This window comes from Crotalus tigris, unplaced genomic scaffold (assembly GCF_016545835.1).
Source record: "Crotalus tigris isolate CLP2741 ecotype Arizona unplaced genomic scaffold, ASM1654583v1 scf7180000020990.9691751010:1144802, whole genome shotgun sequence".
NCBI lineage: Eukaryota > Metazoa > Chordata > Lepidosauria > Squamata > Viperidae > Crotalus > Crotalus tigris.
In genome coordinates, this window is record NW_024098300.1 from 242,501 (window position 1) to 255,380 (window position 12,880).

The 12,880-nt window shown below is 49.6% G+C and overlaps 1 protein-coding gene across 4 annotated transcripts in view; it reads left to right on the plus strand.

The window, feature by feature from the left end:
- TMEM91 (transmembrane protein 91) overlaps positions 1-11,931 on the plus strand; it is an 18,446-nt gene extending 6,515 nt beyond the window's left edge. For 3 of the 4 annotated variants that reach the window (XM_039369217.1, XM_039369218.1, XM_039369220.1), the window contains exons 2-4: positions 6,619-7,087; positions 9,227-9,370; positions 10,658-11,931. In XM_039369217.1, coding sequence (XP_039225151.1) covers positions 6,668-7,087; positions 9,227-9,370; positions 10,658-10,816 — 723 coding nt within the window. In that variant the 5' untranslated portion in view covers positions 6,619-6,667 and the 3' untranslated portion in view covers positions 10,817-11,931. Of the gene's footprint in view, positions 1-3,915; positions 4,593-6,618; positions 7,088-9,226; positions 9,371-10,657 lie in introns of those variants that run through there. The other variant, XM_039369219.1, reaches the window with a different exon arrangement.
- Positions 11,932-12,880: the final 949 nt, after the last annotated feature.

Consider the following 12,880-nt stretch of genomic DNA (forward strand, 5'->3'; position numbering starts at 1 on the left):
CGCTTCTGGAGGCAGGTTGTTCCACTGGTTAATTGTTCTAACTGTCAGGAAGTTTCTCCTTAGTTCTAAGTTGCTTCTCTCCTTGATGAATTTCCATCTGTTGCTTCTTGTCCTGCCTTCAGGCACTTTGGAAAATAGCTTGACTCCCTCTTCTTTGGGGCAGCCCCTGAGATATTAGAACACTGCTATCATGTCACCCCTCGTCCTTCTCTTCGTTAAACTAGACATACCCAATTCCAGCAACCGTTCCTTATATTTCATTTTCTGTTCATTTCACGCTGTCACCCCTGGAAGGAAAGATGGGGGTAACGAAGGAACGAGCAATTTGCAGCTTCCGGAGGGTGTCGAACTACAAATCCCAGCAGCCCCAGCCAGCCCAAGTGATGGTTAGGCTCACTAGGTACGGAGGCCTGCCTGAGGTCACAGCCTCAAGCAGGGGATCCGGAGAACATTGGGATAGGAGAGACAGTCCTCGCTTTACGACCACAACAGGGACTTCTGTTGAGATGGTTGTCACCAGAGCGAGGCCCGGTTTTTACGACCTATTTTGGCATGGTCATTAAGCGAATCGCTGGTGGTCATGAAGTGAATCTTTAGAGCACTCTTTAGAGCAGGGATGTCCAACTTTGGCCATTTTTAAGATGTGTGGACTTCAAATCCCAGAATTCCGCAGCCAGAATTCTGGGAATTGAAGTCCACAAGTCTTAAAGTTGCCCTGCTTGGCGGGCTGGGGAATTCTGGGAAATGAAGTCCACACATCTTAAAGTCGCCAAGGTAGGACTCCCCTGCTTTGGAAAACCACTACTCTAGTTCCCCACCCTTGGTTTAAACTCCCAGAATCCCCAGACCGCAGAGGAATTCTGGGTCTTTTGAGTTTGGAGACAGCCGGGGAGCGCCAGATTGCAGAAAGTCGGTCAACGTCTTGGCAGGCTGATGGTGCACTGCGGGTTCTGTGTGTGTTTGTGTCAACCCAAATGTGGGACTGTGATAGTGTGATGGCCGGGTGCATTTTTGTGTGTGTGTGTTTATTCGAAGCGGGCTCTTCTCTCGCTTTTCCCACACTGCCCTTTAACGCTCCAAAGGTTAAGCACGAGTCCCAGTTTGTGGTCTCTGTTGCCGATTCGCCATCAATTTCATAATTTCTGGCCTTTCTCCCCCCCCTCTTCTATTTAAAAAAAATAAAGGCAGCCTCCCGCCCCCACACATCCCCGGCAGTCCGTAGCTGCAAGGGAATCAATCTATTCTTGATTGAGGAAAAACAAAATCAGAGCCGGAAAGGGAGGAATTCGTACGGGGGAACATAAAGCCCAGGAATTGGGGCCAAAACTGTTGAGCTGGAGATAATTAAAAGGCACAAGGGGGGCGGGCGCTGGGGATAGGAACCCTGGAAAAGTAACTCATTCCTTAAGACAGAACAGTAGCCAGAATACCTACCGAAGCCAGAAAACCTGCTAATCGATAAATTGCAGTACTTGGTGGTAATTCTGCAAAAAAAAAAAAAACAACCCAAAAAGGCATTCAGCTTTGCATTTTCCAACTCATTTACCGGCTCAGGATAAGCGCTCTGAAACAACTTAATGCAAACTGTTTGTTCTTCTGTTAGCAAGAGGCTCAGTTGGGGCTCATTAAATTCTCCAAAACAGCCCCTTTCTCGCCCCTAGTCTTGGCTGTGTGGCAGCTTTCTCAGCAGCTGTTGTTGCAGAACAAGGCTCCTCTGGACTCTTTTTTAAAAATTTATTGAGGCCTTTCTTCCTTCGCATCCCGCTTTTCTTGTTTTCACAAATAACTCAAGGGGGCAAGGGATTCAGTAGACCTTCCTCCTCCTGTTTTGACCGTAACGACAGCCCTGTGAGGTGGCTTGGGCCCAGAGAAAGAGAGTGACTGATCTAAATTCATCTTTCGTACCTTAGGCGGGTCTAGAACCCATCGTCTCTTGGTGATTGGCCCAAAGTCACTCATCTGGACTATGTGCCTAAGGCGGGACTAGAACTCACCATCTCCTGGTGATCGGTCCAAAGTCACTCAGCTGGCTTTTGTGCCTAAGGCGGGACTAGAACTCACTGTCTCCTGGTGATTGGCCCAAAGTCACTCATCTGGATTATGTGCCTAAGGCGGGACTAGAACTCACTGTCTCCTGGTGATCGGTCCAAAGTCACTCAGCTGGCTTTTGTGCCTAAGGCGGGACTAGAACTCACCGTCTCCTGGTGATTGGCCCAAAGTCACCCAGTTGGTTTTCGTGCTTAAGGCGGGACTAGAACTCACCCTCTCCTGGTGATGATTGGCCCAAAGTCACTCATCTGGCTTTCATGCCTAATGTGATGAGACTCTGACGGTGTCCTTCTTTCTAGTCTGGTGCTGTAATTACCAGACCAAACTGGCTTTCAAGAAGCCATGATACCACCAGGGCATCTACGGCTAGGGTCATCCGGAAATATAAAATATAACGGGAAACCCTCCTCCACATTGCTTGCTGGGGGATTCTGGGAGTTCCAAGTCCACCCATCTTAAACTTGCGAGGTCGAGAAACACCGGTCTACCAATCTATCCGTTCCATGCACAACTGTCTGCAATTAGTCAGCCCCCAAGAGACTCTGCACAGGCTCAGAGGTTAGAGCTTCGCCCTCAATCGCAATTTAGAAAAATTGGGGCTCCTTCCCAAAGCTTATAATGTCACCCTTTAAACATGCTGCAATTTAAGCCCTGTTTTTAAAAAGGCCAATTCAACTGAAGAGCATCGCTATTGAATGAGATCCTGGTCTGTCTGCCTGCATTCAGGGAGGGTGGCTGGGTTATAAGCCATGATGCCTCGCTAAAGGAGAGCCCAGCCCTACAAGTTGGTTTGTCTGACCATCTCTATCACCACTACCACCACCACCACCGCTTCAGGCAACGAGGTTGACGCAATTCCCACCCCGGCTTGTCAGTTTTAATTGAACCATCATCCGTGCCAGTCAAATAAAAGGCAGGCGTGATTAAAGACTGCACCATCGGAACACACACACAAAAATCCCCAGCATCTTCCTTTGGCGAATTAGGCAGAAAAATCCATTTTGATCATCTCACAAAGGGTGATCTTGGCGCTGTGGCTGTCTCACACTTTTCGTGCAATTCGACTTTCAGCTAACGAGCCATCGTCCTCTGGATCAGAGATTCACTGCCGGGACTCATCAAGACCGTCAGCTTTGAAGCTGGTTCCAAACACACAATCGCACCTCTTCTGTGAAAATTCCGGTCGTGGGCTGGAATCCACCAGGGTGGATCCAAGTGGGTTTCCCGTTCTCGGCTCACCTGGGCTTCTCCAGAATTCCATTTTCAGTTCAAATCGGAGGTGCAGCTTACCGGTTCCTAGTAAATGATCCCAACGGAGCCCAACATTGCCCTTGATAAGCATGATTGTGGTTGAGCTTTGCCCCGTTCTACAACCTGTCTTGCCACTGCCATTGTTACGTTAATATCACGGGGGGGGGGGTAAGTGAACTTGGCTTCCCCCTTTGTCTTTGATGGTCAGACAGTCAAAAAAAAAAGGGATCTGCATGATCTCTGGGATGCTGCGACCATCATAAATATCAGTTACTGTTGGTCTGAATTTTGATCCTGTGACCATGGGGGAGGCTGCAGCGGTAAGTGTAAGAGCAAGGGGGGTTGGACTAGATGACCTCCAAGGTCCCTTCCAACATTATTATTATTATTTATTAAAGTCACTTTTTTTCAGTGCCGTTGTAACTTTGGTCACTAAATCAAATCAGAATAGAGCTGGAAGGGACCTCAGAGGTCATCTAGTCCAACCCCCTGCTCAGGCAGGAAACCCTATATACCATTTCAGACAAATGGCTGTCCGGTCTCTTCTTAAAAACCTCCAGTGATGGAGCACCCGCAACTTCTGGAGGCGAGTAGTTCCACTGATTAATTGTTCTCCCCGTTTCAGAAATTCCTCCTTAGTTCTAGGCTGGTTCTCTGAGTGTTTGTAAGTTGCGCACTACCCATAAACAATAAAATCTTCCCCAAGTTGCGTCCTTTGTAAAAAAAAAAAAAAGTCAGTGCTTCCACATACCCGTTTGAAGGACCAACATCCCACCCAGGACTAAAAGTAGAGACCCCTCTACTTTTAACCAGCATAGGAGGAGGGGGGGAATTCAGCAGCCCTTCCTCCCCAGAGCAATGGCACAGATAGTCCTCAACTTACGACCACCATTGAGCTGCCAACGTTGCTAAGTCAGAGATGTGTTCAGCGAGTTTGGCCCCCATTTTACGACCTTTGCTAATCCCTGCCGTTCTTAAAGGAGTAGCACCGTTGTTAACTGGACCCGGTTTTCCCCGGTCACAAAAGCGGGTCGCGTGGTCCCCGGGACGCTGCAACCGTCGTAAATATGAACCAGTTGTCAAGCATCCGAGTGTAAATCAGGGGGAGGCCACGACGGTCGTAAGTGTGGGAAAAAAATGGTCCCAGGTCCCTTTTTTTCAATGTTCTTGTAACTTCCAAGTGGTCACTAAGCGAACTGCTGCAAGACGAGGACTCTCTGCGTGTCTCGTCCAATCCCAGCCATTCCGCCTCCATTTGCAACTGGCGCATCCCCCAGACTCGATGCAAATCGGTATCTATAGCGGCTGTATTTATTTATTTATAGCAAAGAGCTTTTCCTCCTGCCTTCTGCTAATCAACTATTGTTTTCCAAGCTGCTTTGGAAGGGTCTTACTGTCTCCCACCTCCACCGGTGTGCTAGCTTAAAAGGGGCAGTTTTGTGTCTCTCTGTGTGTGTTTTTTCCACTAATGGTTTTTATCAGCAAAGCTGCCTTTTCCATGCCGGGGAAGAAGAGGAGCTGGGGGGGTGGAAAGGGGAATTAAACAGCCCCCCCTCCCCCCAGCAGCAATCCCTGTCCATGTGGAGGGTGCAAAAAGCAAGAGAGATATTTTTTTTCTGGGGCTTTCTTGGTTGCAAGGGTGTTGTTTCACACACACACACCAACACAAACACACTTATACACACTGCCACATCCCTCCTTTGACAGCCTCTTCAAGCAGCATTTCCTTAGTTGTGTTGTGGCTCCCGGCAGGGTTGAAGGATTCACAAGACCAACCGTGAGGGGATCTGATAGGCCGTGCAAGGGTGAAGCTGGGCAGGGGGAGATAAATCAAAGGGGGGGGTCTCTTTAATGGGAAGTGAATCACCCTCTCCTCCTGGGGAGACATGAGTGTATCGGTTGCAAAATAGGAGAGAGAGAGAGAGAGAGAGAGAGAGAGAGAGAGAATTCTTTCTTATGGAGATGCAAAATAAGAGAGAGAGAGAGAGAGAGAAAGAGAGAGAGAGAGAATTCTTTCTTATGAAAATTGGATCCCCTTCGCCTTTGCAGAAGCTGGGTTCCATCCGAAATGCCAAAACCAAAAATAGAAAAAGAAAAAACAGAGGGTCTGTGCAATTTATTTACTGCTACGTCTTGCAAAAAAGAGCATTTGCCTTTGGAAGGATTGCAAAACAAAAAAAACACAAACATCTGGCACAGCTTCGTTTGAGTCTGAGAAGACGGCCTTCCACAATCTAAAAGCTATAATTCCCAGGACACCCTACTGGCTGCGACTCCCAGAATTCCTGCTATATTAATTGGGTTTTTTTTTTATCCCGCCTTGATTACTTTCTAAGTAACTCAAGGCGCTGAATGCACCTAATACTCTTTCCTTCTCCTATTTTCCCCACAATGACAACTCTTTGTTGGACGGAGGGACTAGCCCGAAGTTTTCATGCCTAAAATGGGACTTGAACTCAGCATCTCCTGGCGATTGGCTCAAAATCAGCCATCCAGCTTTCATGGCCAAGGTGGGACTAGAACTCACCGTCTCCTGGTGATTGACTCAAAGTCACCCAGCTGACTTTCATGCATAAGCAGGACTGGAACTCACCATCTCCTGGTCTTTAGGCCAGCCCCTTAACCATTACATCAAACTGGCTCTCTTATATAAAGTGAAATGAGTCAGTTATAGCTGTACTGGCTAGGAATTCTGGGAGATGTAGTCCCGGGGGGCTTCCAGAGGATACCAGGTTGAGAAATAGGTGAACAACCGGTTCTTTGTGTGGATGCCGCTTCCAGAAATCCATTCTGGGCCTGGGCAACAAAAAATTAGCTACTGGTTCTGCCAAACTGGTGCAAACCAGCTGAATCCCACCACAGGAAGGAAGGAAGGAAGGAAGGAAGGAAGGAAGGAAGGAAGGAAGGAAGGAAGGAAGGAAGGAAGGAAGGAAGGTGTGGTGGGATTCAAATATGTCAACGACCGGTTCTCTGTGTGGATGCTTCCGGAAGTCCATTCTGGGCCTGGGCAACCAAAAATTAGCTACCGGTTCTGCTGAACTATGCGAACTGGCTGAATCCCACCACTGTGAGGAAGGAAGGAAGGAAGGAAGGAAGGAAGGAAGGAAGGAAGGAAGGAAGGAAGGAAGGAAGGAAGGAAGGAAGGGAGGGATTCAAATATGTCAACAACTGGTTCTCTGTGTGGATGCTGCTTCCGGAAGTCCATTCTGGGCCTGGGCAACCAAAAACTAGCTACCGGTTCTGCCAAAGTGGTGGGAACTGGCTGAATCCCACCACTGGACCTTTGTAATGGATGTCTGTTTCAAATTGCTTTTCCAGGTAACCAAAGGCCGAGGACCCCTTAAGCAAGAAGCAGCCAGAAGACACAATGGAGAATATCCACGAACTACAGCATCCGCTTCTGGGAAACCCTCCTAACAAGACCCTCCTCCCAGGAGGGATGCTCAGCTGGGCAAGTCCCCAGGACCCTTCTGGGTTGCTCTCCCACCACGTACCCTCCAGCTTCTCCTGGCTTTCTCCCGGCCCCGGTCTTCTTCCCAACCAGCTGCTGAACCCTCGCAGCCTGTCGAGGACCACCGTCCCGACGTCCTCCAGCCTCGCCGAGTCCAAGCTGTACCCGGAGCTGTGGAAATGCAGCCACCCGCCAAGCCGGAGGAAGAAAGATTATATCGAGACCGCCTTCGGGGAGGGCAAGGCGGCCGGCGAACTGCCGCGCAAGATCGCCCTGGAGACGGATATTCACACGGTCTGCTACGAGGTGGGGGACATGGAGCTGCCCGAGGTGGAGGTAGGAGCCAGGCTGGGTAGGAGGGTACTTTAGGGTAGAGGCCCCCAACCTTTGGGGCACCAGGGACCGGTTCCGTGGAGGGAGGTTCTTCTGCGGACCGGAAGGTGTGTGGTTTTGTGTGCTGGCCACATCGTGCGGAGGGGGCATCCCTTGTTTGTGTGGACCAGTTGCTGGTTGATGGACCAGGGGTTGGGGAAACCAAGAAGAGAGACGGGTCCATGACAATTCGGCGTGGCCAATTCACCACGGTCAACTCGCCCTGGCCAACATATCGTGTTAGGGGTGACATAATAGCAGTCTTCCAATATCTGAGGGGCTGCCACAAAGAATGGGGGGTCAACCTGTTCTCCAAAGCACCAGAAGGCAGGACAAGAAGCAAAGGATGGGAACTAATCAAGGAGAGAAGCAACCTGGAATTAAGGAAAAATTTCCTGACAGTTAGAATAATTAACCAGTGGAACAACCTGCCTCCAGAAGCGGTGAATGCTCCAACACTGGAGGTTTTTAAGAAGAGACTGGACAGCCATTTGTCTGAAACGCTATAGGGTTTCCTGCCTGAGCAGGGGGTTGGACTAGATGACCTCCAAGGCCCCTTCCAACTCACTCTGTTTCTATTCCGTGCCGTTCTGTTCTATTCTTCTAAACTTGCCACAGCCGGCTTGCCACAAGGCAACTTGCTATGGGTTGCTTTTTCCAGGGCCGTTGTAAATTTGGTCACTAAACGAATGACTGTTAAGTCGAGGACTACCCGGAATGGTGAGAAACGGCTGGGGGTTGGGTTTTTTTGGAGAAACAGATGGCTGTTGATCAGATGTCTTTTTCCGCCTTCTCCGGCTGCCGTGTCCCTCGGCAGAGAGAATTGTCAGGACAGGTTTTCGATGAGTTTTTTTGAGTCTTCCTCTCCCCGAGAAAAAAAATTACGGGGTCTCAGTGGGACCTTATTTTATTTTATTTTACTTTAATGCCGAGTCGCTCCGATGAGAAGCAATTCATTCAGCCGGCTCCTGGCTTTGTTATCTCGGCAATATTTCGCCAGGCTGACCTACTTGGATTTGACAGAAGGGCTTTCGTGAAAAGTATTTGGGCTTTGATTTTCGAATTATCCGACGCCTCTGGAGAGATACCAGTTCTTGGGGGGGGGGTCTTTGTCTGGTTTTGTTTAAGTGGGTTTTGCCCTTTTTTCAATCTTTTGCACAAAAGGGAAACGGAGGCATGAAACTCCCTCTACAAGAGGGGCAGGCGAGGACAGGAGAGGAGAAACAGGTTAGTACAGGAATTCCTCAGCAAGACAGGCTGTAAAATGGGGGAAAATTCACTTAACGGCTGTCTCGCTTAGCAACGGAAATAGTTGGGCTCAGTTTGTGGTTGTCAGTCAAGGACTACCTGTATTTTACCTTATGCGTTTGCATGACACCTTTGGAAACAGTTTTAACAGAATGACAAGAGCTGGAAGGGACCCTGGAGGTCTTCTAGTCCAGCCCCCTGCTCAAGCAGGAGACCCTTACAGAATCAGAGAATGACAGAGCTGGAAGGGGCCTTGGAGGTCATCTAGCCCAGCCCCCTGCTCAAGCAGGAGACCCTTACAGAATCAGAGAGTAAAAGAGTTGGAAGGGACCTTGGAGGTCATCTAGTCCAGCTCCTTCCAAAGCAGGAGACCCCATTTCAGACAAATGGCTGTCCAGTCTCTTCTTTAAAACTTCCAGTGTTAGAGCATTCACTGCTTCTGGAGGCAGGTTGTTCCACTGGTTAATTGTTCTCACTGTCAGGAAGTTTCTCCTTAGTTCTAGGTTGCTTTTCTCCTTAGTTCTAGGTTGCTTCTCTCCTTGATTGGTCTCCATCCGTTGCTTCTTGTCCTGCCTTCAGGCGCTTTGGAGAGCAGGTTGTCCCCCCACTCTTCTTTGTGGCAGCCCATTTTCCTGGGACGTGTTCCAAATCATGCTCAAAAAAATCGCCATTGGAAATGTTCTTTGAAATGCGTGAAGCACCAACAGGCTGGCAGATCCCAAAGGGTGACTCATGGCTGATCAACCCAAGTGGCTACGATGTCATTGCATGAGGCCTGCAGCGTTTGCACAATGTGATCGTTGCGTGCGAGTCCCCTCACTGCACACCCGTGTTCTCTTCCCCCCCCCTCTCCAGAACGACTCCTCAAGTGACAGCGACACAGAGAGCGAAAACAGCTTCTCCATGTTGCAGCCTCAAGATTATCTGGGCCTGGCGGTTTTCTCCATGTTGTGCTGCTTCTGGCCACTAGGCATCGCTGCCTTCTACCTGTCGCAAAAGGTGAGTGTCAAAGACCGGGAAGGAAGGGAGAGTTGAGGATGAAGGAGCTTTGGGAGGTGGGCAGGACAGCCAGACTGGGACCAAATGGGGGGGCGATTGGTCCTTCTCATCAACGCTAAACTTGGAGGCTACGTATCCCCACGAAGGCCCAGCAGAAATACTTTATTCATTGGTTCATTTATTTGGATCCCATCTTTCTTCTTTTGACAAATAACTTGAGGCGTCAAATATATCTCGACACACCTTCCTCCTCCTCCTCTTCTTTTCCCCAGAACAACGCTCCTGTGAGGTGGGTTGGGCTGAGAGAGCGCGAGGGATTGGCTCAAGATCACCCCAGCTCTCTTTCATGGCTAAAGCAGGACTAGAACTCAGTGTCTCCCGATTACTAGCCTGGTGCCCTCGCCACTAGACCAAACTACTAAGTGGAAGATGCAAAAGGGGGATTTGAACTGGGGGCTCCTTGGTGTTCTCTGAGCTGGGTGGTTTTCTTGCAGACGTTTCACGACCCAACTAGGTTACATCATCAGTGCTAGAAGGGGAGTGGGGTTTGCAGAGAGGAGGAGGAGGAGAAGGAAGAGGAGAATTGTGTGGTCCTTGGTGCTCTCTGAGCTTGGTGGTTCTCTTGCAGACGTTTCATGACCCAACTAGGTAACCTCATCAGTGCTAGAAAGGAGTGGGATTGAAGCAGAAGGGAGGACTGTGGTGTACTTGGTGCTCTCTGAGCTTGATAGTTTTCTTGCAGACGTTTCATGACCCAACTAGGTAACCTCATCAGTGCTAGAAGGCAGTGGGATTTATAAACAGAGAGCAAACCTCATTCCCTTGTAGCACTGATGATATTACCTAGTTGGATCATGAAACGTCTGCAAGAAAACCATCAAGCTCAGAGAGCACCCAGGACTCCTCCTCCTCCTCCTCTCTGCAAACCCCACTCCCTTCTAGCAGTTGATGGTGTTGCCTAGTTGGGTCATGAAAAATCTGTAGAATCACAATCAAGCTCAGAAAGAACCAAGGACCCCACAATCCTCCTCCTCCTCTTCTTTTCCACCAACCCCCCCCTTCTAGCACTGATGATATTACCTAGCTGGGTCATGAAACGTCTGCAAGAAAACCACCACGCTTAGAGAGCACCAAGGACCCCTCACTTCAACCCTGAGCTACGAATATTCCGACGAATGAAGGCGAATATAAATGCAAATATTCCGTTCCATTGGGGAGCTCAACGTCTCCCTTTCCGCGGACGCTAACTGGATCTTCTTCTTCCTCTCCTCTCCCTTCTCCTTGCAGACCAACAAAGCTTCAGCCGGGGGCGATTACCCCAGAGCGTGGACCGCCTCCCGTCAAACGTTTGCCCTGGCTGTCTTGTCCATCATCCTGGGCATTTGCACCTACATCGGAGCGGTGGTGGCCCTCATCGCCTATCTCTCCAACAAGGTCCCCACCTAAGACGTTCTCTCTCCCAAGGAGCCACTGGTCACCCCGTTCCTTGCCTCCCCGTGGAGCAGGAAGGGTGTGTGTGTGTGTGTGTGTGTGTGTGTGTGAGAGAGAGAGAGAGAGAGAGAGAGAGAGAGAGAGAGAGAGAGAGAGAGAGAGAGAGAATGCAGACATTACAACATGGAAGACTTATCCCCGTACCCTGGTCTTGTGATCAGAAGAAAACCAACCCACTGGGTTGAGTTCAGACGAACAGTTTCTTGGACCAAAGAGGACACAGTGACAGGTTCACTTGCAAGAAACCCCCCCCCCAAAAAAAACAGACCGGGGAGGCTAGAAGAAACTTGGGAAAGAGAACCTTGAAGCTGGGGTTTAACTTTTGGGGGACTCCTCTAGTTGGAGATGCATCAACCAGTCCTTGGAGCTATGAGAAGCGGATTGTCCAGCCCAGGAGAACTCCAGGGACGTTGAGGAAGCAGGGTGACCACCAACCTGGAGAAGGACATCAAGCTGGAGATCTTTGCTTTGCTTGCCCTTATGAAGCCCCCAATTCTCTGTGCCCCTCAGTCATGTCTCCTTTTATACAGAGTCACTCAATCCCCCATACCTGTCATGGTCTCCCCCACCCCGACTTCTCAATAAAAGTCAAGGCCCAGCGACCCCTCCCCAGTTGCCCTTGTCCTCTTCTTCTGGGCTGAGCGACACCCCTAAGCCAACATCAGCCTGAGAATGGTGGTCTCCCGGCCCCGTTGAGGTTCAACTGCTGAGGACATGAATACAGGTAAGTCCTCGGCTTTAATGGCCACAAGCGAGCCCAATTGCTCTGTTTGTTCCGTGCGTTTCGCCACCACTGTACAGCCTGACTACGGCTACAGTTGTTAAATTAGTAGCACGGTTGTTAATATGGTTTCCCTGTTGAAACACCGGAGTTGACAGTCTGAATGTGAGAAGTGAGCCACTGCTGACCAACGCCGATACCTTTCAAATGACGTTGGAAAAGGGGCTGCCACTCACCCACCTGGGTTTTGCTGAAGTTGCAGAGAGCCTGTTGGTTCCCCTCTACCGATTGCTCCAGACTCACATTTCTTTTTAGGTTTGATTGATTAAAATCTCCATTATTTGCTCTGTGTCAGGATACAGCAGGCAGCGTTCACAGGGACGATGGGGGGACAAGACGGGATGCGAAATGATTTAATGTGGTTTGAGAAGATGATGCATTGCAGAAATTGCAGGCAGGCAGGTCTCACCAACTAAATCTGGGTTTGTTTGGGGACGAGAAGAGACGAAAAGGACACCCCATCCTTTACGTAAGACTCTGAAGTACTGTAATGTTTCCAAACCGTGGCACCTGTAAGATAGGTGGACTTCAACTCCCAGAATTCAACATAGCTTCCATACCGGGAGCTGATGTCCATGTCGCTTAAACCATGCTGGATGGGGAATTCTGGGAGTGGAAGTCCACCTGTTTTAAAAACATGTTTGTTGGAGAATTCTGGGAGTTGAGAGTCACCCGTCTTAAAACATGCTGGCTGGGGAATTCTGGGAGTGGAAATCTACCCGTCTTAAAACATGCTGGCTGGGGAATTCTGGGAGTGGAAATCTACCTGTCTTAAAGAAGTATGCTGGCTGGGGAATTCTGGGAGTCGAAGTCCCCCCCCATCTCAAAAAGTTCCAAGGTTGAGAAACACAACTCTTGTCCTTGTGGGGGAAAAAAAATAACTTTGCAATGAGGGCAAGCTGGCTTCAGCCGAGAAAACGAGACTCATTAATTAAGGCAGAGGACGCCTCTCCTCCGTGGCCAGCTATGAAGGTGATGAGATGTTCAGGACGCTGAGAAGCAAACAGAGATGGGGGGGGGGAGGAGATGTGATGGGGAAAGAGAGATAAACAAGGTTGCCAGGGAGCTCTTGCAAGCCTGCCCTGGGGGTGAGGAGCTGTCAGTTTAAGGCAAATGAGAAATGATATGCTTAGCCAGAAGCTGGAATCCGACACGCTTGGAGCCGACACTCAGCGCTTTAATGCGTGTCTCACCACACCTGGATTCTCCCTTTCTGCAACACTTCCCTCTAAGGCAGT